Source organism: Myxocyprinus asiaticus, chromosome 6 (genome assembly GCF_019703515.2).
Source record: "Myxocyprinus asiaticus isolate MX2 ecotype Aquarium Trade chromosome 6, UBuf_Myxa_2, whole genome shotgun sequence".
NCBI classification, from domain to species: Eukaryota; Metazoa; Chordata; class Actinopteri; order Cypriniformes; family Catostomidae; genus Myxocyprinus; species Myxocyprinus asiaticus.
Window position 1 is genome coordinate 2,752,310 of NC_059349.1, and position 26,303 is coordinate 2,778,612.

At 40.0% G+C, this 26,303-nt stretch overlaps 1 protein-coding gene across 2 annotated transcripts in view; it reads left to right on the plus strand.

Moving 5' to 3' along the window:
• LOC127442903 (zinc finger protein 239-like) overlaps window positions 1-26,303 on the plus strand; it is an 88,477-nt gene that overhangs the window by 40,820 nt on the left and 21,354 nt on the right. The window contains exon 1 of one of the 2 annotated variants that reach the window (XM_051701270.1): window positions 9,982-10,146. The exons of the other annotated variant lie outside the window; for it this stretch is intronic. Within the exon in view, the coding sequence (XP_051557230.1) occupies window positions 10,062-10,146 (85 nt within the window). The 5' untranslated portion in view covers window positions 9,982-10,061. Of the gene's footprint in view, window positions 1-9,981; window positions 10,147-26,303 lie in introns of those variants that run through there. 2 annotated transcript variants of the gene reach the window in all.

Here is a 26,303-nt window from a genome sequence, read left to right on the forward strand (position 1 = left end):
GGAACCGGGGCACTGAGTAGGCATTAATGGTGCCAATGGGGCTAGCACAATATTAGCCACCGGGTTGGCGTGTATGGTCAGATGGGAGGTTATGTCATACGGATCCGGGCACTGAGTATGTATTAACGGTGCCAGTGGGGCTAGCACAGCCTTAGCCACCAGGTTGGCACATATTGTCAGATGGGAGGTTAAGCCATACGGAACCGAGGGCACTGAGTATGGTGCCAGTGGGGCTAGCACAGCCTTAGCCAATGAGTTAGCGCATATGTTCGGATGGGAGGTTATGCAATACGGAACCAGGTGGAACTGATTTTACTACTGTAAATTTGTATATTTAATATTACACATTTATCTAATTGGCATATACCTTTAGGAAATGTATCCTTCTTTTCAATACCATCTGGAATGTCATGTACCATTCCACACTGCCCACACATAAGTCTGATATATGGCAATGTATATAAAATACAGCGATGGTAGCGGGGCGAGAGGGTCTCAGCTGTCTCACTTGCCACAATAATTTAATGAGCAAAGGGTGCTTACCCACAGACAAACCGGCCAAAGGGACGTGACCCGTCGGCATAGCAGTGTGAATACTGTAACATGTACAGTAACTGTAGGAATCAGAATTACAGAACGTCTCCTACCTGGCTCACAGGTCGGGACATTAGGAGTCCAGGAACCACCTGCTCCACAGCGGAGTAGATTTGCTCCGTTCAGTTTAAATCCAGGAAAGCAGGTAATTTGAACAATGCTGTCAACACATCACACGGAAATGCCTTAGCATTGTTGACTACCATACCACTGGTGACATTAATGACTGGACATTTCACTGAGGAACCAGAGAGTGAGATGGAGCATGTAGTAAAAACTGAAATCATTTTGGATTTGCTCTTTAAGAGCCACAATCCACAAAATGTATCTAAATAGACATTCTAAAATGCAGCCCCATTACAAAAACTACTTTCTTAAATCTTCATTCCAGATCACCACCTAATAGTTTCTGAAGATCACCTACCTGTCTTACAAGTGGGAACACTTGGTGTCCAGAAACCATCTGCTCCACAACGATTGATTTTCTCCATTCAGTTTAAATCCAGGAGAGCAGGTAATCTGAACAATGATGTCAAACACAACCTCATGTGGAGAAGCCTCACATGGAGTACCCTTAGCATTATTGACTACCATACCATTGGTGATGTCAATGACTGGAGAGTGAGAAAGCAGAAAGTGGATACAGTATATAAAAAAGCAGATATGCAAAATACTGGACATTTTGTATTGACAAAGCCCGATAGAGACTTTAAAATGCATAACACCAGTTGAAAATCCCTGCCCTTGGCACACTGAAGGTCACCTACCTGGCTCACAGGTGGGAACACTTGGTGTCCAGGAACCATCCGCTCCACAGTGAAGTTCCTGTGCTCCATTCAGTCTGAATCCAAAAGAGCATGTGATCTGAACAACTGTGTCAAACACAACCTCAAATGGAGCTACATCACCATTGTGGACATCAATGACTGGGCATTTCACTGAGGAATCAGAGAGGGAGATTTCAGAGCAGCAGGTGGATAAAATACTGAACAGGGTGCCATTTGTTCTCCTGCCACTGCACGTATAATTTGATTTGACATCTGTCCAAAACAATGGGTGACTAGTTCACTTATATTATATTGCTTCATAAAAGCCCATTACAAAAGATCTTGAGAAAATGGGCACGTGGAGGCAAGGGCATGGCCGTGCATTCGTCTGGGGAGAGAGGAAGCGGTAAGGGTTTTCACCTGAGATGAATTGCGGATAATTGTGATTTCTGTGTTCATAGTGAGAGTCGGGGAGATAAAAGGCGGTCCAAAACACCAGAGAGGGAGAGAGAGAGACGAGCCTGCATATGTCTGTGTCCGTGCAGCCTGCAGTGTCGAGTTTGACATTTTCTGTAATTGTAAAAATAAAATACCTTTTGAGTTTCGTTGCCTCCCACTTCCTCCTTTTCCTCCTCCACGAACAAACCTTGTTACAGGGCATACAGTGCATTACAGCAGAAAGTATGTTGAAAAATAGACAAAGCACCAAAAGCCTACTTGCAGCAACACAACCATGCTGCTCACAGGGGGAAAAGTGAATACTGTAAATGGTTAGTTTTTTTGCCAGCATGTACAGGCCTGAAAACCCTAGCACACCTAAAGATCACCTACCAGGCTCACAGGTGGGAACATCTGGGTTCCAGGAACCATCTGCTCCACATTGGAGTTGCTGTGCTCCATTCAGTCTGAATCCAGGAGAGCAGGTGATTTGAACATTGGTGTCAAACAAAACCTCAAGTGGGGAACCCTTAGCATTGTTGACTACCATACCATTTGGTACATCAATGAATGGACATTTTACAGATGAGCCAGATATTGAGACATCAGCAGCATGTGGATTAACTGAAATCATTGGGAATCAGATTTACTGAACAAAACGTGCATGTCTGAGAGATTCCTCCCCTCCCAATGACATTCTGCCTTACTAGCAGTGGGAATAATCCATTAATATGAACATTAAGAAATGTTAACCCTAACCCTCCAAGAGTTCCTACTATGCCTGACTCACAGGTGGGAACATCTGGGGTCCAGGGGTTTTTAAAAAAAAGCAAACCCTTTAACAATATTTTCCCCAGTATTAATTAATGCACTTGCTCTGAAATGGGTATGGGTGATTTTTTTTTTTTTTTTTTCCGGTTGTCATTAACAAATGAAGGTTGTCATTAACAAATTAAAATGTTCATTACTAGCTAACAAATTTATTTTAAATTTAAAAGAACTAGACAGATGTTACGTTTACATTGCATATTCAAGGGTGTCCACTGTCCATCCATACAGAAAGTTTTTGGATGTATTTGTTTATTTGTATAGGAACAGTACAAAAACATTATTTCAGCACAAAACTAAAAAAGATGCATTGTAGAGATTTTAACACATGCTAATTTGCATCTCACGTCCCTAGATGGGCTTTTTTCATTAAAAACTACATAAATCAAGCAATACAAACTAATCGTAAACAAAAATCTATAAATAAATACTAAGATTGCTCCCAACCCTGGTAACATATAGTATAAAATATTAGACCAAAAATTCATTGAGAATTAAAAATGAGCACAGCTCATAGTTTCTTTTAAAACAGGGCTTAACCAATATTATGAATGATTTTATGTCTTTTTATGATTTTATTTCAGAAGTTAGCATGTTCCATGGGAACCTTCACAGAAAAAGCCCTTTGCCCCTGAGTTGTTTTGCCACAGTCAGCGCTACAGTTACCATTCACTGTGCTCCTTGTTTTTCTACTACCATCCGTCTATTTTGAAATTTACATAAAACCTGTGGAGCTTTATTGTGTAGACATTTAAACACTAATTTTATATAGGACAAATGTATAAAATAAATTAAAACTAAGATAAGAAAACTAAGATCGCAATGGTGCACATGATTTGGTTTATTATTGAGTCCAAACTGTGATGCAATATGAAATATGAGACAAAATCATGGCATGCATAAAAAGCTGAGCCGCCTGCTTTGAGATGTTCTGTCTAATATATTTGAATCAAGCAAGTTAATCTTTACCTTTTTTAAAAGTTTCTTTATGTGTCTATCTAATGTAAGATGTGAATCTAAAATAATACCTAAGAACTTTTAACTCCTCTATTTCTTTATTTTGTATCTTAATTTTCAATGTTCCTTTTTGTTTTCTATCAAACACATAGAAAATGCTTTTCTGATATTCAAAGTGAGGTGGTTATTTTGGAGCCACTGAGATATTCCCTCCAGGTTGGCATTTAATATCTCAGCTTCCTTTGCTGGTGTCTTAGCTGATGTATAGAAAACAGTGTTGTCAGCATAAAGCTGACACTTAATATCTGGGTGGCATCTTGGCAAATCATTTATAAATAAACTAAAAACAATGGACCTAAAATTGAACCTTGGGGTACTCCTAGTTTATTGTTATTAAAAGATTTAAAAAAAAAGAATTCTGCTCAATTATCACACATTGCTCGCTTTTTTGTAGGTAAGAGGCAATCCACTCAGATGTTTGTCTACTCAAATTGAAAGCAGTTAATTTAGACAAAAGAATAGTGCGGAATGCCTTTTTCAGGTAAATAAAATCTGCACCCACAACATGCCCCTGATCTAAAGAACATATTAAATTTTCCAGAAAATAGCAATTTTCAGTTTCCATAGAGCACTGTGGCCTAAAACCAAACTGCTTCGGGTGGAGGAAATTATTACTCTCTAAGTGATTTATTAGTTGTTCTGCCACTACCTTCTCTAAGACCTTAGACATGTCAGGTAATATCGATACTGGCCGATAATTTGAGACCAAATTGGAGTCACCAGATTTAAAAATTGGACTGTAACAGTTAAAGGATGGGCAAGGAGGAGGCGGGAACCGGCTGAAGAGTAAACATAAAGTTTTAATGAGAAACTCAACTTAAAACAACCAGACACATATGAAACGTGCCCGATGTGTAGGGAGACAAAAAAAAAACAAAAAAAAAAACAACTAAATTCTTAAATCCTGTTCCTTCAGATAGTCTAGCAGAACTTTATATACTCTTGAATCCTTTCCAAAGGCCCAAAGGCATCTAACCCATTTCAACTTGTAGTGCTAAATGCACCACAGCATATTCTCAATGCTTGAGATTGTATGGCATTTACCTTATAAAACAATGAGGCAGATGCTGAGCCATATACCATACTCCCATAATCTATTGTGGACCTTATGATTGCACAATATATTATTTTAAGAGACTGCCAATCGGCACCCCAGTCTATCCCTGCCAGACACCTTAAAACATTTTTGCCTCTCTTGCTTTTGTCTATGATCCGTTGGATATGTGCTACAAATGTTAATTTACAATCCATCCAAATCCCTAAAAATCTGATAACTAATTGTTTGTTCTAACTCTTGATCATACAACTTTAACTTGAAAGAGGGAGTTTCCTTCTTTTTTTGAAAAACATATTACTTGGGTTTTATCCACTGACAATCGAAATCCCCAACTATTAGCCCACTTTTCTATTTCTTTAATTGCAGTCTGCATACTTTTCTCCACATGTGATACGTTTCGTCCTCTCTTTCACAAGGCACCATCATCGGCATATAATGATTTTTCTATCCTGGACCAACTTTGGTAAATATGTAATTTAACATAATATTGAATAAAATGGGGCTACACATGCTACCTTGAGGAGTACCATTGTCAATAGAGTATACCTTTGAATAGGAAGATCCCACGCTTACTTGGACAGACTATTAAGAAATTAATTATCCAATTACACATTCTTCCATTGATATTCATATGGTCCAGTTTGATTAAAAGTACTTCCTTCCACATCGTCATATGTTTTTTCTACATCTAAAAACATTCCCACCAGTACTTCCTTATTTATCTGAGCCTTTCTGACATCAGCTTCTAAACTCAAAATTGTATCCATTGTGTGTCTTCCTCTACTTAAACCACTCTGATTCGGACATAACAGATCCCTCGTATCAAGAGCATACATCAGTCTCAACATAACCATTCGCTCCATTAATTTACAAACGTTGGATGTTAGTGCAATTGGTCTGTAACTTGTTACTTGTGAATGATCCTTCCCTGGCTTTGCAGTTGGAACAATAATACCATGCTTCCAAGAGGAAGGGAGCTTTCCTAATTTCCACACTTTATTAAAAAGATATAGTATAATCCTCGATGGGTCTGATAGATCTTTAAACATTTCTTAGCACACTTCATCTTTACCTGGAGAAGTATTCCTCACCCCTGCAAGGGCCTGCTTCAATTCATATAGAGAGAAATCTTCATCTAGTGTGCTTCAAGATGGACCTTTTTGAAGCAGAATATTGTGATATTTTCTCTACAAAATCTCATATCTTCTGATATATTACACTTGCTATGAACGTTAACAAAAGTTTCAGCTAATTCCTTCAGAATTAGTTATGATTTGTCTTTCTCCACTAATTAGAGCAGGTATATTTCTGCAGGTCTGGATCCATACACATTTCCCTGCCAAAGTTTGGGATGTAATTGTCAGATCAATTGTGGAATTATGTCCTTGAGCTACATCAACCCTTGTAATTATGCCATCATTTAGGCATACTAAATCCTTCCAATCCAACATTTCTTCTACAGCATTTCCATTCTGATCAGTGTACATACAACCCCATAGTGTGCTATGAGTATTAAAATCACCACACCATTTTGTGATTTCCCATTCCCCCAACCTTTTCTAGTGATTCTCTACTTAATCTTTCACATGGGTTATAAAATTTTACTACTCTTATACTCTGTGTTCCAGCCCATACTTCCACCACTAATGATTCATACTCCTTATTCACATTGACTGTTCTAAATCCTATTCCTTGTTTAACAAAAGTAGCAACACCACCACCATTACCAACACTCCTGTCCCTTCGTATTGCTTTATATCCCTGTATTACAAAATTAAAATGTGGTTATTTTCAAAATTATCTACAAATTTTGTGAGCTCCTGTCCATTCACAATCAAACTTATTACATTCCATTGCAGGATTATAAAAACCACATACTGCCTGAAAATTTATTTTCTGCATCTTGATTTTCTCATTTATTTATTCTACAGTTACTTCTTCTACTTCCAAGTGTCTTTCAGCTGCCCTAATTATGATTTTTATCCTTTCTGTTTTACTTTCTGTTTGAGCAGAGCAATTTACTACTTCTGCCATAAAAGCAATGAATGATAATTTGTCAGCTATCATTGTGTTTTCATTCACCTTACTGAGATTCTGACACTCATTTATTTTAGATGGGGCACTTTGCACATTTTCTTGCTGATCTGCATTCTTAACCCGCTTTATTGCTTCTGCCTATGTCAACCCCTCCTACACCTTGATCTTTTGAATTTTCACTGCTTCTTTCCTCACCTAGCATCCACCATAACCAACACTATGCTCCCCTCCGCAGTTGCAACATTTGGGTTTCACTCCTTGTCCACTTTTACATCCCCTTTGGTTTTCAGGGTATGGAGGGACAGACATTTAGAATTAAGTTATGGGAATATCTCAAAGAGAGAGAACCTTTAAAAGTGCTGGTGTGCGGGGGGACACGTGACACCATGCGAAAAGCAGACGTGTGATTGCGAGCTTTGCGTGCTTTGCTAGTTTTTTTAAAAGTATTTTCATGTTATAATCCGGTGAGATTCGATACACCCAGTTACATACTTGCTCTTTGAGGTAAACATGGCAAAGAAGTCAAAATCCTCAGACTCTTAACACTTACATGCTCAAGCTGAAACCTCTAATGGGCCTGCGAGCCAGGGACTCGATTTGGACAGCACGTCAGGAGATGAAATCCAGCGTCAACTGTCCAACATCTCAGTGATGCTGACGAAGGTTGTTGCTGACTTGGAGGATCTCACTGTAATACGTCGACTGATTATGGCGATGGAAAGAAATTTCTCTGAGTTGGTCACAAGAGTGACAGATGTTGAGAAAAGAATCAATTATCTGGAATCATCAGAAAGGGAATTATCCGCTAATACGCCCGTGTCCAAAACTTGGAATACATTTTGGAAAAACTTAAATATTTTGAAAATATGAACGGAATAACATACGAATTGTTGGAATTCCTGAGCATGAAGAAGGCAGACATATGGTGAAATTCCTAGATGAGCTCTTCCCAAGTCTGCTCGACATAACAGGCCATAAACTGGAAATTGAGCGAGCTCACAGAGTCACAAGAGAGAAACGCGATCGGTTCAAGCAATGTAAGAAACTCTTACATCAATGGAAGACAGCTTTTGCACTGATGTTCCCGGCCAAACTGAGAATAGACACCAGGGATGGCAGCAAAGTATTTACATGTCCAAAACTGGCACTCTCCTTCATAAATACATTGGAGTGAGTAAGCCATTTGATGTTTCTTATATTAGCAGATCTCATTCGTGATAATTAATACCTTGAGTATTAGCCGTAATGAGCGGACTCGGCAGTCCGTAAACTGTACAAGCAATAACCTTGATACACAAGAATAACACACTATAATATTCTATCTCTGCCCAGACGTAAACCTCTTACTTGAATCGCATGAGGATGCAGCTAGAATGTGTGTCCATCCGTCCTTTAACTCCAACTCGGTTCCTCGAGGCTCGGGTGATGACGGGAGGTAATTTCCTCGCTCTGTTGGTGGGCGGTACGGCTGCTGATTCTCGGCGGGCTGGTGGAGAAATCAGCGACGTCGACTTGATTGAAGATGGAAGAGAAATCTTTTATCTCTTCACTTCTGCAGGCAAACGGATGAAGATGCGGATTGCTCGGCGGTCTCCTTTGGATCCGTTAGAGTGTTCGGTGGAACACAGAGTAATCTCAACTCGTCCAGCGAGATGGAGATTGTATGGCCACAGTTTCAAGTCGGACATTACTTGTGCCACGAGGCTACACCTGAGAGCAGCGATGAGCTGCATCTACACACGGTGAGCAAAGTTGCTGGAAGCAAATCCCGGAAGCATCTGAGTTATTTCTACTCCCGATGACATCATGGTTGAGGGCCGTTCTGCTGTGTGCCTCATCCAATAGGAGTTGGGAGTTAGATCCTTTAGTGAGCAAGGCTTCATAGGATTTGTAGTCTGTTTTGGACTCCCTTTGTTTGATTTTGGTGTGGTTTTTATCAGTTAGATTTATGACTTTGTATGTGGGCCTCAGTTAGGTTTTACGACTGGGTTAGGCCTGCCTTTGTCTTCTATCTGAATACATGAGGCCCAAAAACAGCACATCTTCTTCAACGCTGTTACATCTGTACACCAACTTTCATTTATGTAAAAGCATGTTCCACCACCTCTTGTTTTCCCTGATGATTCAGCAATGCTATCTGCTCTGAACAGCTGGAAGCCCGGCAGATGAAACGCACTGTCTGGGATGGCTTCATTCAGCCAGGTTTCCGTGAAACACAGAGCAGCAGAGTTTGAAAAGTCCTTATTTGTTTGAGTGAGCAGAAGCAGTTAATCGTTGGCGAGGGAGTGGACATTCACCAGATGAACAATCAGCAGCGGAGTCCTAAAGCTGCATTGACGAAGCTTAACTCTTTTGGATCACTTGTAGAGCACCACTGCGCCTCCAACTAGGGAGACAGTGGGAGGGAAAAGAGGAGAGGGAAAGAGCAAGGTGGAGCAACAGTGAGAGAGAGAGGAGAGAGAGGGTAAAAAAAAAAGCGACTCCTCCATCCTCCAGCGGACAGCCACAGCTGCTCCTTTCAGTGGACAGCAGTGGCGAGGACTCCATGATAGCGAATCCCTCCTCCTTCCCTGGTTTCGGCACCAATGTAACAGGGTTTAAAATGGGCAAGGAGGAGGCGGGAACCAGCTGAACCGTCAAAATAATGTTTAATGAAAACTTAAAACGTAAAAAACACGAACTTCCGCATCCGGCTCGGCCTTATCCCTCTCCTCGGCTGATTAGACCGATTGGGGGCTGGCCGTGCACACTCACGGCCCGGCCCCACCCTCCTCGTCACAGTTATTTTACTGCTTCTATTATGATCAATAAACACCAGATTGTTCAGTTAATATGAATGGACACCAACCTCTTTTCCACCTAGTATCTTTTGTTTTCATTCGGCATGATTCTGGGTCAGTCATGTTCTCACTCTCAAATCAAACTCTCTTTCGTCGGCTATATATTGTTTGTGCTTGTTTATACTCATCTAGATCTGTGCTTGTCCCAGATCACCTGCATTTATTGGTGAATTGCTGTACGAGTGGCTTGAATCTGTGAATTGGTTGAGGCATTGGCATTCATGAAACACGAGCAGAATGAATTTTTTTGGTGTGTAAATCGCTACCCATTCTTATGTTTTCATACTTTTTTTTCTCCTTTCATTTCGACGCTTCACATTTCTGTCCTGTTGGAGGCAGCAAAGCACTGAAAGCTCGTTTGCCAACAGTCTTAAATCTCAGAAGAAGAATCCTCTTAGTTTTTGGATGCTTTGCTTTAACCATCGTGGTACACACACTTGTTTCCAAACAGGCAGGAGGCGGCAGTGACATACTGTTGTAAAGATGGAGTTTATTAAAGAAGAGATTGAAGACATGACTGATCACACACCATGCAGAATAAAAAGTGAAGAGACCGAGGAACAAATAGGTTGGTATTTATTTTTGATATTTCATTACGACTGCTGAGGAACATAAATGTAACAAAGTTTCAGGCAAGTAAGAGAGACATGGTGCTTTTTATTTTTATTTTTTGTAAGAACAACATTTCTGAAATCACGAACAATTTATAATGATGACACTTGGCCGGGCATACACGGTGCGAGTTCTGACACTCAGGAGGTCGTGAGCCCCTGCACACGTTACGATCAGTTTATCTGATAATCGTACAGGTGCAATCGTACACGACACGACTTAACTACCTGGCGAATTCCGAAGCAATCGCACGGTTGTTTGCGCTATTTATTATCATTATAAGACATAAAGCCAGAGGAGGACACTGCTTTCATTCCTTGTAGCTTGCGATTTAGAAATAAAAAGACTGGTATGGCCAGGGGCTGCATTATCTGAAAATTCATCTGCCGATTTAAATACATATATATATATATATATATATATATATATATACAGGTGCATCTCAATAAATTAGAATGTCGTGGAAAAGTTCATTTATTTCAGTAATTCAACTCAAATTGTGAAACTCGTGTATTAAATAAATTCAATGCACACAGACTGAAGTAGTTTAAGTCTTTGGTTCTTTTAATTGTGATGATTTTGGCTCACATTTAACAAAAACCCACCAATTCACTATCTCAAAAAATTAGAATATGGTGACATGCCAATCAGCTAATCAACTCAAAACACCTGCAAAGGTTTCCTGAGCCTTCAAAATGGTCTCTCAGTTTGGTTCACTAGGCTACACAATCATGGGGAAGACTGCTGATCTGACAGTTGTCCAGAAGACAATCATTGACACCCTTCACAAGGAGGTAAGCCACAAACATTCATTGCCAAAGAAGCTGGCTGTTCACAGAGTGCTGTATCCAAGCATGTTAACAGAAAGTTGAGTGGAAGGAAAAATTGTGGAAGAAAAAGATGCACAACCAACCGAGAGAACCGCAGCCTTATGAGGATTGTCAAGCAAAATCGATTCAAGAATTTGGGTGAACTTCACAAGGAATGGACTGAGGCTGGGGTCAAGGCATCAAGAGCCACCACACACAGACATGTCAATGAATTTGGCTACAGTTGTCGTATTCCTCTTGTTAAGCCACTCCTGAACCACAGACAATGTCAGAGGCGTCTTACCTGGGCTAAGGAGAAGAAGAACTGGACTGTTGCCCAGTGGTCCAAAGTCCTCTTTTCAGATGAGAGCAAGTTTTGCATTTCATTTGGAAACCAAGGTCCTAGAGTCTGGAGGAAGGGTGGAGAAGCTCATAGCCCAAGTTGCTTGAAGTCCAATGTTAAGTTTCCACAGTCTGTGATGCTTTGGGGTGCAATGTCATCTGCTGGTGTTGGTCCATTGTGTTTTTTGAAAACCAAAGTCACTGCACCCGTTTACCAAGAAATTTTGGAGCACTTCATGCTTCCTTCTGCTGACCAGCTTTTTAAAGATGCTGATTTCATTTTCCAGCAGGATTTGGCACCTGCCCACACTGCCAAAAGCACCAAAAGTTGGTTAAATGACCATGGTGTTGGTGTGCTTGACTGGCCAGCAAACTCACCAGACCTGAACCGTATTGTCAAGAGGAAAATGAGAAACAAGAGACCAAAAAATGCAGATGAGCTGAAGGCTACCGTCAAAGAAACCTGGGCTTCCATACCACCTCAGCAGTGCCACAAACTGATCACCTCCATGCCACGCCGAATTGAGGCAGTAATTAAAGCAAAAGGAGCCCCTACCAAGTATTGAGTACATATACAGTAAATGAACATACATTCCAGAAGGCCAACAATTCACTAAAAATGTTTTTTTATTGGTCTTATGATGTATTCTAATTTTTTGAGAGAGTGAATTGGTGGGTTTTTGTTAAATGTGAGCCAAAATCATCACAGTTAAAAGAACCAAAGACTTAAACTACTTCAGTCTGTGTGCACTGAATTTATTTAATACACGAGTTTCACAATTTGAGTTGAATTACTGAAATAAATGAACTTTTCCACGACATTCTAATTTATTGAGATGCACCTGTATATATACACACACACTGCTAGCACAATTATTAGGCAAGTCAGTATTCTGATCTTATCATTATTTCCATGCACATTTTCCAACTCCAAACCATATAAACATGAATGCTTATTGGATTCAGTCATTTTCAGGTGATATGTATTTGTGTAATGAGGGAGGGTGTGGCGAAAGTGACTAACACCTTATATCAAGGTGTGCATAATTCTTAGGCAGCTTCATTATCTCAGGTAAAATGGGCCAAAAAAGAGACACTGACATTTAACTGACACTGAAAAGTAAAAAATTGTAAAATGCCTCTCAGAAGGATGCAACACTTGAAATAGCTAAACTATCGAGGCGTGACCACTGGACAATCAAACGTTTTGTTGCAAATAGTCAACTGGGGCACAAAAAACGCATGGAGAAGAAAAGGCACAAATTAACTGCGAAAGACTTGAGGAGAATTAAACGTGAAGCTACCAGGAACCCATTATCCTCCAGTGCTACCATATTCCAGAACTGCAACCTATCTGGAGTGTCCAGAAGTACAAGGTGTCAAGTGCTCTGAGACATGGCCAAGGTCAAGAAGGCCGAAACACGACTACCACTGAATAAGATTCACAAGTTGAAGCATCAAGATTGGGCAAAGAAATACCTGAAGACAGATTTTTCAAAGGTTTTATGGACAGATGAAATGAGAGTGACTCTTGATGGAACAGATTGATGGGCCCATGGCTGGATCACTAATGGACACAGGGCACCTCTTCGAGTCAGGTGCCAGCAATGTGGAGGAGGGGTACTGGTATGGGCTGCTATCATTAAGGATGAGGTAGCTGGACCTTTTCAAGTTGAAGATGGACTGAAACTCAACTCTCAAACATACTGCCAGTTTCTGGAAAGTACTTTCTTCAAGCAGTGGTACAGGAAGAAGTCCTCAACATTCAAGAAGGCCATGATCTTTATGCAGGACAGTGCTTCATCGCATCCCAGTACTCCACTGCTTGGCTAGCCAGCAAGGGCCAAAATATGCCCAAATAATGACTTGGCCCCCTTCCTCACCTGACTTAAATCCTACTGAGAACTTGTGAGCCCTTCTCAAATGTGAGATTTACAGTGAGGGAAGATAATACACCTCTTTGAACAGCATTTGGTAGACTCTATGGATGGAAGGCTCATGGCAGTTATTGAAAAGAAGGGTGGCTATATTGGTCACTGAATATTTTTGAAAGGCCAAAAATATTATTTAATTGTCATTTTGTGTTACTTATTTGTTGCACTTCCTCTAAAAATTTAGAATAAACAATTGAGTTAGGAGAAATTCTTTTTGTAATTAAGTTGCCTAATAATTGTGCACAACTCACTTTTCCTTTGTTAAACATTCAGGTTTGAGGTTCAATAATGTTTTAAATTGACTGAGAGCATTGTTCAACAATAAAATTAATTCTGAGGAATACAATTTACCTAATAATTGTGTACGCTGTGTGTGTATATATATATATATATATATATATATGGATAATTATTACAAATGCTGTCCGATATTGAACAGATTCCGATTTTGAAGGGAGGCTGTGTGATTTCATGACTGCATACATCAATCATGACGACAGTGTGTTGCTGCCAGTTACTGCATGACAGTAAAGTGCACAGAATGTACAAGATTAAAGAAAGTGCGGAAACATTGCGCATCGTTTCTGCCGGTTATACTTGGATTTAATCTAAGTGCAAAGCAGACATGCTGAAGAAGCCTTGTGCGTGTGAATGCATTTTAAAGCCGCTCGTAGCAAAGTTTAAAAATCTTGTTTTAGCGCTGCGGTTGATTGACACATAGAACTTTCAACTAGGGAAGGGCGATACCACTTATTTTCTTTTTGATCCGATACCAATAATTTCAAGTCCAATATTGTCGATACTAATACTGATACTTCTATTAATTTGATTGATTGATTTATTTATTTATTGCGATTTCTTGGGATTTAATTAGTAATTTTAAATATTTAGTAAAACCATGGTTAACTATTTTATTTATTTATTAACAACAATTACCTACAAACTCCATCTTTAAGAAATGCCATCTTTAGATATGTTTTATTTAGTGTGAATTTACTCTAGAAGCTGTTTCTCTGATTTTCTTTCATTACCTCTACAAGGCACCGATCCCTCTTGTTTGAACGAGTCTTGTGATGGTGCAAGTGCTTGTCTGCTTGTGTTTTTCAGCATTTATGAATATTAAGATGAGTGGAAGAAGGAATAGTTCCCATCCTGCACAAGTATTTGCTAATATAGCCTAATCCTTTTTATTTCACTTTGAATCTTATGATTATTGTTCATGTTCATGGTAACCAAATAATAATAATCCCTAGTTAAAAAAAAATTAAATTAATTTTTATCGATATATTTGTGTGAGAATCTATATTTTTGTCATACAGTGCATCCGGAAAGTATTCACAGCGCTTCACTTTTTCCACATTTTGTTATGTTACAGCCTTATTCCAAAATGGATTAAATTCATTATACTACAAACAATACCCCATAATGACAATGTGAAAGAAGTTTGTTTGAAATCTTTGCAAATTTATAAAAAATAAAAAAACGAAAAAAAAATCACATGTACATTGAATCAAATTTTCAAACGATCTCAATACTCCACTCTCATATAGGTCACCAAGTGTATTAACCCCCCTCACAATCCAATCTTACCAACAGAAAGGGGACTTATTAATACATATTTTAGGGTTCAGCCATATGCTCAAGGCTATGTTTAAATAAATATCAGAATTAAACACTCTGGACACTTTTGTCCATATCGAGTGCAAATGCAAAATAACGGGATGCGACTTAACCTCTCCGGCTAGTTTAATCGAAAGGCTTTGCAGTGGCGAGATAGGGGCAAGAACTTCCTTTTCAATACAAAACCAGGGAGGAGCTCTCTCAGGTGGAAGCGACCAATGAGCCAAATGTCTAAGACTGAATGCATAATAATAAAACTAAATCTTGGGTAGGCCTAACCCACCTTTGTCAGTCGGCCTATGTAACTTATTGAAATTTAAGCTGGGACGTTTACCATTCCAAATAAAGGACTTCGCTATGCTATCAAATTGCTTGAAATAAGAGAGGGGGACATCTACAGGGAGAGACTGCAGTAAGTAATTGAATTTTGGAATACAATTCATTTTAATAACATTAACCTTCCCAATCATCGATAAGTGTAGTGAAGCCCACCTGTCCACATCATTCGAAAACCTTTTTATTAAGGGATCAAAATTAACTCTGACTAAATCAGACAAATTTGCTGGGAATAAAATCCCCAAATACTTAATGCCCTGTTTGGGCCACTGGAAGGCACCCGGCTGGAAGGCCGTTACTGGACAGTACGCTGTCAGAGCCAAAGCTTCGGATTTAGACCAATTGACTTTGTATCCTGAAAACTTAAAAAAAGGAATTAATAATTCTGTGGAGGCAAGGCATAGACCTAGTAGGGTCGGAGACGAATAATAAAATATCATCTGCGTAAAGCAGAAGCTCATGCGCCACACCTCCCACCGTCACACCTGGAAAATCATCCTCCTTCCTTATCGCGGCTGCTAATGGTTCCAGGGCAAGACAGAACAATAATGGGGAAAGAGGGCAACCCTGCCGGGTGCCCCTATCCAGAATAAAATAATCTGAAATTAACCCATTTGTTTGTACCGCTGCTACAGGGTGTCTATAAAGTAACTTAATCCAACCAATAAATGTACTCCCGAACCCGTATATTTCCAAAATCTTAAAAAGATAATTCCATTCTACCATATCAAACGCCTTTTCGGCGTTGAGAGATGGCAGCGACCGGAGATTGTTCATTCGCTACTGACCACATGATATTGATGAGATGCCTAATATTATCAGAAGAGCTACGGCCTCAAATAAACCCCACCTGATCTATATGTATAAGTGATGTCATAACTTTACTTAATCGGTTAGACAGAATTTTGGACAAAATTTTTACATCTAACTGGATCAGGGAAATTGGGCGGTAACTTTTACACTCGTTTGGATCTTTGTCCTTTTTTAGAATCAGACTAATCCGGGCTTATGTCATGGTTGGAGGAAGCTTTCCATTCTTTAATGATTCTGTGTAAACTTCTAACAAAAGTGGAGCCAGGTCTGTAGCATAGGATCTAAAAAACTCGGAGGAAAAGCCGTCAGGCCCCGGAGCCTTGCCTGTAGGCAAGGCCTTAATTACCTCGTCAAGCTCCTCCAAGGTTATCTCAGAATCGAGAGAGTTTTTTTGCACAGTCGTCAGTTTAGGGAGATCTAATGGTTCCACAAAGTTCCTAATATCTTCATCAGTGGATGAAGACCTGGAACTATAGAGATCAAAATAGAATTCTTTAAAGGCATTATTAATATCAATGGCCAAGGTAAATATTTCACCACCAGCAGATTTCACAGAGGGAATGGTAGAGAAAGACTCTCTGCTTTATATATCTAGCCAAAAGCTTTGTCCCCCGACTCGAAGTATGACTTTCTTGCCCTGAATAACCAAAACTCCACTTTCCGTGACAGAATAGTATTATATCTATATTTCAATCGGGTCAATTCTCTGAGGCCATCAGATGACATACGGCGCTTCAGCTCATCCTCGGCACTTTTAATATTTCCTTCCAACTCCACAAGTTCTTATGCTTTGGATTTTTTAATGAATGAGGCATACTGTATGATCTGACCCCTAAGAACCGCCTTAAGTGCCTCCCAAGCCACGCCCACAGAGGATACTGAGGACCAGTTGGTCTCCATATAAACATTGATTTCAGTCTTTAACATTTGTTGGAAATCAGGATTTTGCAAAACGGACACATTAAGGCGCCAACTATATGATTTCTTTTTCTCTGTATATGGCAACACCTCTAAACTCACCAAAGCGTGATCTGAGACTAAGATATTTCCAATTGAGCAATCAACAACAGATGAAATGAGGGACTTGGACACCAAAAAAAATCTATTCTAGAATAAATCTTATGGACTGACGTAAAAAATGTATAGTCCCTACCGGATGTGTTCAAAAGTCTCAATATCTGTAAGATTTTTACACATCCTGTGAAGCGTCAGTGTTGCTCTAGGGGGTTTACACACTTTTGCTTCACTATGATCAAGGACTGAGTCCATCAAAAGATTAAAGTCTCCTCCCAGTATTACAGGTGCATCTCAATAAATTAGAATGTCGTGGAAAAGTTCATTTATTTCAGTAATTCAACTCAAAATGTGAAACTCGTGTATTAAATAAATTCAATGCACATAGACTGAAGTAGTTTAAGTCTTTGATTCTTTTAATTGTGATGATTTTGGCTCACATTTAACAAAAACCCACCAATTCACTATCTCAAATAATTAGAATATGGTGACATGCCAATCAGCTAATCAACTCAAAACACCTGCAAAGTTTTCCTGAGCCTTCAAAATGGTCTCTCAGTTTGGTTCAGTTTGGTTCACTAGGCTACACAATCATGGGGAAGACTGCTGATCTGACAGTTGTCCAGAAGACAATCACTGACACCCTTCACAAGGTGAGTAAGCCACAAGCATTCATTGCCAAAGAAGCTGGCTGTTCACAGAGTGCTGTATCCAAGCATGTTAACAGAAAGTTGAGTGGAAGGAAAAAGTGTGGAAGAAAAAGATGCACAACCAACCGAGAGAACCGCAGCCTTATGAGGATTGTCAAGCAAAATCGATTCAAGAATTTGGGTGAACTTCACAAGGAATGGACTGAGGCTGGGGTCAAGGCATCAAGAGCCACCACACACAGACGTGTCAAGGAATTTGGCTACAGTTGTTGTATTCCTCTTGTTAAGCCACTCCTGAACCACAGACAACGTCAGAGGCGTCTTACCTGGGCTAAGGAGAAGAAGAAATGGACTGTTGCCCAGTGGTCCAAAGTCCTCTTTTCAGATGAGAGCAAGTTTTGTATTTCATTTGGAAACCAAGGTCCTAGAGTCTGGAGGAAGGGTGGAGAAGCTCATAGCCCAAGTTGCTTGAAGTCCAGTGTTAAGTTTCCACAGTCTGTGATGATTTGGGGTGCAATGTCATCTGCTGGTGTTGGTCCATTGTGTTTTTTGAAAACCAAAGTCACTGCACCCGTTTACCAAGTAATTTTGGAGCACTTCATGCTTCCTTCTGCTGACCAGCTTTTTAAAGATGCTGATTTCATTTTCCAGCAGGATTTGGCACCTGCCCACACTGCCAAAAGCACCAAAAGTTGGTTAAATGACCATGGTGTTGGTGTGCTTGACTGGCCAGCAAACTCACCAGACCTGAACCCCATAGAGAATCTATGGGGTATGTCAAGAGGAAAATGAGAAACAAGAGACCAAAAAATGCAGATGAGCTGAAGGCCACTGTCAAAGAAACCTGGGCTTCCATACCACCTCAGCAGTGCCACAAACTGATCACCTCCATGCCACGCCGAATTGAGGCAGTAATTAAAGCAAAAGGAGCCCCTACCAAGTATTGAGTACATATACAGTAAATGAACATACTTTCCAGAAGGCCAACAATTCATTAAAAATGTATTTGTTATTGGTCTTATGATGTATTCTAATTTTTTGAGATAGTGAATTGGTGGGTTTTTGTTAAATGTGTGCCAAAATCATCACAATTAAAAGAACCAAAGACTTAAACTACTTCAGTCTGTGTGCATTGAATTTATTTAATACACGAGTTTCACAATTTGAGTTGAATTATTGAAATAAATGAACTTTTCCACGACATTCTAATTTATTGAGATGCACCTGTATATCATGAGGGGTGCCAGCGGCTTGCAACATCCCTTCAAGATCTATAAAAAAGCCCTGATCATCAGCGTTAGGTGCGTAAATATTAGCCAAAATCAACCTTTGTCCTTGAATTTCAGCTAAAACAATAATGACTCTCCCTAATTTATCTTTAATCTGTTTGAGACATTTGAATTGTAGATGTTTATTTATCAATATAATGACTCCCTTGCTTTTACTTGAGCCAGCACAAAAAAAAAATTGTACACCCCATATCTTCCCAAATTTTTCAGCTTCCTGCGGGGAGAGATGTGTTTCTTGAAGAAACACTATATCATATTTCTTACGTTTGAGAAAAGTAATAACCTTCCTTCTTTTTATGGGGTGCCCCAACCCATTCACATTCCACGTGGAGAGAGACAATCCACTCATATTAACATCTGACATTTTGCCATATTAGGAAAAAATAGATTGTGTGTCAAAAACAAAGTTATGCAGACCACATTCCCCATTAGTGAAACAATCAAACCCCGAACAAATCAAACAGAAACAAGAAAAATGTGCGCATTAACCCCGCACACGACTGCGCCAACCGGCGTCAATCCCTCTAAACTCAAAAGGTCCATGAACGCACACGAGCCCCCATGACAACTTTGCCATCGGATTGCTCCATTTTGCCTAACAAATTTGTGAGGCAAAATTACATAACAGAAAATACTTTGTAAAATAAACCCAGCAAATAGGAAGAATGAACACAAAGGACATGTAGATTCATTCACAGAACTGTCTCAAGGATGTGGTCTTCCACAAAACAAATTCCAGCTGATATAAAACCGTTCAGATTCCTCGGACAGACAAACGAATCTTCAGTGAGCCAGCTGTTATGAGTACAGCAGATGACGTAATCATTCCAATGTCCCGTAAAAAAAAATAAAAACAAACTACAGCCAGCAGGAGGAATAAGCACGAAGAACGAACAGATTAATCCACAGCTGTTCCAAAGGAGTGTTATTCAATAGAACAAGCTTCAGCCGCTAGGCGGAACCAATACAAAAAGAAATGAAACCGGCATCCTGGTTCCCCGGATGGTCGAGTCAATTCACTCGGAGGCCGCATAAAAGTATATACCATGATTTACACAATCCGTCAACTTTATAAAAGACATCCTTTGTGTGAGCATGTAGATATTTTGCAGTCATCCGTAGTGTCTATTCTCAATCTGTCTGGGAAATTCAATGCAAAAGTAATCTTTCATCAATGCAAAAGTTTCTTTAAGGAAAAGTGTTATTCACAAAACAAGCTCCAGCCGCTTGGCGGAGCCAACGCAGTTTACTCAGTCATTGATTCTATAAAAGACATTGCCAGATTTGGACAAGTAAATACTTTGCGACCGACCTTCGTTTCTATTCTCAGTTTGGCCGGAAACATCAGAGCAAACGAGATATTTTTCTGATGTAAGAGTTTCTTACATTCCTTGAACCGATCGCGTTTCTCTCTTGTCGAACTCGCAAAGTCCGGGAACAAGAAAACGTTATGGTTCTTCCAAGAAAGCTTCCCTTTGCTCATCACCTGGTGCAACACAAGATCTTTATCGGATGATCTCAGAAATCTGGCCAGAATTGATCGGGGCCTGTCTCCCTCAGCAGATCTCCGAGCTGGGACTCTGTGAGCTCGCTCGATTTCCAGCTTATGGCCTGTTATGTCGAGCAGACTCGGGAAAAGCTCGTCTAGAAATTTCACCATATCTCTGCCCTCCTCATGCTCAGGAATTCCAACAATTCGAACATTATTTCTGCGGCTTCTATTCTCAAGATCTTCAAGCTTTTCAAGGAGATGTTCCAAATCAACTTTTGTCGCTGGCGGATTAGCGGTTAATTCCCTCTCCGAAGATTCCAGAAAATCGATTCGTCTCTCAACATCTGACACTCTTGTACCTATCTCAGAGATTTTTATTTCCTTCGCCGTAATCGATCGACGTATTACAACGAGATCTTCCAAGTCAGCAAGAACCTTCGTCAACATCACTGACATGTTGGAGAACTGACGCTGGATCTCCTCTTCTGCCGCGCCATCCAAATCGATTTCCCGGTCTGTAGGCCTGTCGAGGCTTTCATCCTGAACACGTAAGTGTCTTTTAATGTCTCCAGAGCCCGAGGATTTTGACTTCTTTGCCATGTTTTACCTCAAAGAGCAAATGTGTAACTGGGTGTATCAAATTTCACCAAATTATAACATGAAAATAATCAAAAAAGTGCGCAGAGCTGGTCGCTCACACGTCTGCTTCTTGCATGGTGTCACGTGATCTCTTTTATTATTATTGTTGTTGTTATTATTATGATTATAACATTCCTCAAGAAACTTAACATCATCTCAAAGCAATGCAAAAAGTAAAATAACATAAATAAATACAATTATCTATAAAACATTTAATTAGGCTCTTAGTGTTTTTAGTAATCTATATAAAGAAAATGTAAAATATCTGAAGGAAAATATGGTATGGATGGTTTGTTTCCTGATCAAACATCATTCGAACTGAATTTTAGAAAGGGTTTTGTTTGTGTATTTTAAAAACCCACTTGACATCGAGAGAAACCAGAATGAGTAGCCGGTGTGATCTGCGCTTTTTCTGTCACAGGAGCACAAATGAAGGGACTGGAATGACTTCAAGACTCGCGCGCATTTGCGTGTTTCAGACTGTGTGCGCAACACTCGCACAAAACACAGCTGCGCATGTTTGGAGCTCAGGATGAATGTCATTGAATTTGTTCTGACGGTGGATCAAGCAAAATTTCATGCCGCAGAAGCGGATTCAGTGTCATTTTTTCTCGCGTTCTAGACAAGATTTTCATCTGACACGTGAAGCTATCAGTGAAAAACTGTGTTTAATTATTTCTATTATATCTCACGTGAAGCCCTAACCACTGATGTATACGTGCACATGGATATATCGACATACACAATGTACAAACGTTGCAAATCGCTGTTTTCTGCTTGGTATCATGTTTTTTAAAGCCAAACCAATTCCACACCACGGAGGACGCACTTTTTCCTTCATAATCTCATCTTCTCATTCAAATGAATTTGAGGAATGAGCAGTCGTTCCTCCTTCCATTTATCCGACAGAGTGTGTAATACATACTGTACATGTTCTTTTGTGGCAATTTTGCATTGGCGCGATAGAGACAATAATCCAAAATGTATACCGGTTGGCAAATTTCTACCGGTTTATTATGTCTACCGGCATATTGCCCACCCCTATACACATGTATTTATTCTATTTAATCTGGAATATTTCCTGTTTCTTGAAAGCCAGAGCGAGATATATATATATCTATATCAAACAGTATCACCTCTAACAAACTTCATCGGAGATCAGCAGAATGTAAACAAGTTCACTGAAACTGAGTTAAGATACAAACAGACATTTTCACACTTATTTATTGTGAACAGTGAAGTGTTTCTTCAGTTACTTGTTTTATGTTTTCATCAAAAATTGCCTTTTTCTCTCGGTCACTTGAATAAGAGTGCACGCTCTTTCTCCCTCTATCACACACGTAGTGCCTGAGGGAGAGACACAAAGCAATGCTGGTTAAAATTAAACTGATACGCTAGATTTAAATTGCAAACGAACATGTAATTTATGACACGTATCCACATATGACTACAGCGAGCACTTCAATATGAAAACAGGCAAATCCTGGGAATTTTAAGCGAATTAAATCCCAGTTTGACTTTTTTTAAGGACGATCTGAGGCAAACAGACATGTTGTCACCCCAAAACAAGCAAATATTACAGCTTTTCATACTTGCATTTGAACTTGTGGATAGTTTTGCAGCTTCCTTTGGTGATTGTTGTGCTGTACTGATAGTCTGAACACCCGGGCAGGTGAATGCTCTGACATCGCGATCCGCATATATCTTCTCCCTCATAACGAATATTAGCCATAACAGCTAATTTTTTTTTTTATTATTATTATTTTTCTCCCCAATTTGGAATGCCCAATTCCCAATGCACTTTTAAGTCCTCGTGGTGGCGTAGTGACTTGCCTCAATCCGGGTGGCGGAGGATGAATCTCAGTTGCCTCCGCATCTGAGACCGTCAATCCGCGCATCTTATCACATGGCTTGTTGGGCTTGTTGAGCTCGTTACCGCAGAGACTAGCGCGTGTGGAGGCTTCACGCTATTCTCCGCGGCATCCACGCACAACTCACCACACGCCCCACCGAGACCGAGATCCACATTATGGTGACCACGAGGAGGTTAACCCAACGTGACTCTACCCACCCTAGCAACCGGGCCAACTGGTTGCTTAGGAAGCCTGGCTGGAGTCACTCAGCACACCCTGGATTAGAACTTGCGACTCCAGATGTGGTAGTCCGCGTCTTTACTTGCTGAGCTACCTAGGTCCCCTAGCCATAACAGCTAATTAAACATGATTGTCATTAGATGGCAAAATGCAACTGTCGTATCCACAGGTCCGAGATGTTGAAATGGGGGTGTTTTCGCCTGTCAGTCATTGATGCTCTATGGCAATTTGGGCATACTAAGTTAGCCACTTGAACACTTCCGGTGGCTTCACTTCCTGCTGGCAGTTTAACATTGCATCAGCGATCCAGTTCTATATACATATACAGGTGCATCTCAATAAATTAGAATGTTGTGGAAAAGTTCATTTATTTCAGTAATTTAACTCAAATTGTGAAACTCATGTATTAAATTCAATGCACACAGACTGAAGTAGTTTAAGTCTTTGGTTCTTTTAATTGTGGTGATTTTGGCTCACATTTAACAAAAACCCACCAATTCACTATCTCAAAAAATTAGAATATGGTGACATGCTAATCAACTCAAAACACTTGCAAAGGTTTCCTGAGCCTTCAAAATGGTCTCTCAGTTTGGTTCACTAGGCTACACAATCACGGGGAAGACTGCTGATCTGACAGTTGTCCAGAAGACAATCATTGACACCCTTCACAAGGAGGGTAAGCCACAAACTTTCATCGCCAAAGAAGCTGGCTGTTCACAGAGTGCTGTTAACAGAAAGTTGAGTGGAAGGAAAAAGTGTGGAAGAAAAAGATGCACAACCAACCGAGAGAACCGCAGCCTTATGAGGATTGTCAAGCAAAATCGATTCAAGAATTTGGGTGAACTTCACAAGGAATGGACTGAGGCTGGGGTCAAGGCATCAAGAGCCACCACATACAGACGTGTCAATGAATTTGGCTACAGTTGTCGTATTCCTCTTGTTAAGCCACTCCTGAACCACAGACAACGTCAGAGGCGTCTTACCTGGGCTAAGGAGAAGAACTGGACTGTTGCCCAGTGGTCCAAAGTCCTCTTTTCAGATGAGAGCAAGTTTTGTATTTCATTTGGAAACCAAGGTCCTAGAGTCTGGAGGAAGGGTGGAGAAGCTCATAGCCCAAGTTGCTTGAAGTCCAGTGTTAAGTTTCCACAGTCTGTGATGATTTGGGGTGCAATGTCATCTGCTGGTGTTGGTCCATTGTGTTTTTTGAAAACCAAAGTCACTGCACCCATTTACCAAGAAATTTTGGAGCACTTCATACTTCCTTCTGCTGACCAGCTTTTTAAAGATGCTGATTTCACTTTCCAGCAGGATTTGGCACCTGCCCACACTGCCAAAAGCACCAAAAGTTGGTTAAATGACACCAATGGTGTTGGTGTGCTTGACTGGCCAGCAAACTCACCAGACCTGAGCTGAGAAACAAGAGACCAAAAAATGCAGATGAGCTGAAGGCCACTGTCAAAGAAACCTGGGCTTCCATACCACCTCAGCAGTGCCACAAACTGATCACCTCCATGCCACGCCGAATTGAGGCAGTAATTAAAGCAAAAGGAGCCCCTACCAAGTTTTGAGTACATATACAGTAAATGAACATACTTTCCAGAAGGCCAACAATTCATTAAAAATGTATTTTTTATTGGTCTTATGATGTATTCTAATTTTTTGAGATAGTGAATTGGTGGGTTTTTGTTAAATGTGAGCCAAAATCATCACAATTAAAAGAACCAAAGACTTAAACTACTTCTGTCTGTGTGCATTGAATTTATTTAATACACGAGTTTCACAATTTGAGTTGAATTACTGAAATAAATGAACTTTTCCATGACATTCTAATTTATTGAGATGCACCCGTATATCAGTGGTTGTGACACCTTCTCTTGACTGGTCAACATCAGGTATCTATCATCGAGAACCACATCATAGCGACCACGAGGAGGTTAACCCAACGTGACTCTACCCACCCTAGCAACCGGGCCAACTGTTTGCTTAGGAAGCCTGACTGGAGTCACTCAGCACGCCCTGGATTTTTTTGACATATTTAAAATTATCGGGAGGTTGTGAGCTGCTCTAAGCCGCTCAGCTCCACTCGTAATTCCTCTCAAACGATGCGAGCCAAGACAACACGAGCCCCCACGATTTCCACGCGATCTCTCCTGACTGGTAAAAATCGATCGGAAGCTTGCACGACAGCTGAAAATCATAGTGTGTATGCCCGCCCTTAAACACCAGATCCTGAGTGTAAAGGTATCTCTCTGCCTGAGAAAAAAGTCATAAGCTATGCCTCAATGTAAAGTATTTTTCTTTTGCTGTCTACAGTTTTGATGCCTTTTTGAATTTAAAAAAAAAAAAAAAAAAAAGATTGTGTGTGTGTGTGTGTGTGTGTGTTTATATATGTTTAACTTTAAATTCAAATAAACATTTACATTTAAAGGTCCACTCTGTATTTTTTTTTTTTAATTTTTTTTTTACCTCATTTAAAAAGTTTTACTTCTAAAGAAATGAATAGTAATTTTGAAACGTATGTATAAAATCATGAACACTCATGTGAGATGAAGAGTTCAGTCATAGTCAGTGGTGGCTGAGATTCACTGGGGGGATTCTAGTTATTTGGGGTAGAGGTATGCACAGACCTTAAAATGAAACCCGACCTGTACCCGACTCTACCCGGCCCGAATGATACCATCAGATTATAAGCCTGAACCCGAAATCGCTCACTGTCTTTAGAATTTCTTCTCCAACCAAGTACTCTTGCTATATTTTATGTAAGCATATAGGCAACATTCGTAACAGTATTGAAACGGTAAACATACAGTTTTAACAAGACACAGCAGCACCTCAGTACACTACAGCAGAACGGGAAAAAATGCATTTTACTTACCATTTATTTGCTGAAACTTTGCTTGGAGTAGAACAATCTGGAATAATATGAAACAATGCAACAGTCCCCTCTTTACAGCCTGAACTTGTTCAGAATGTTGAATCTTTGTGACATCTGCGCTAAAACAATCTAGACACGGTGCACAGAACGAAACAGAACGCAGGTGTTTCAACATGCGTTTTTGAAAATTTCTTTTTAACTAGTCAT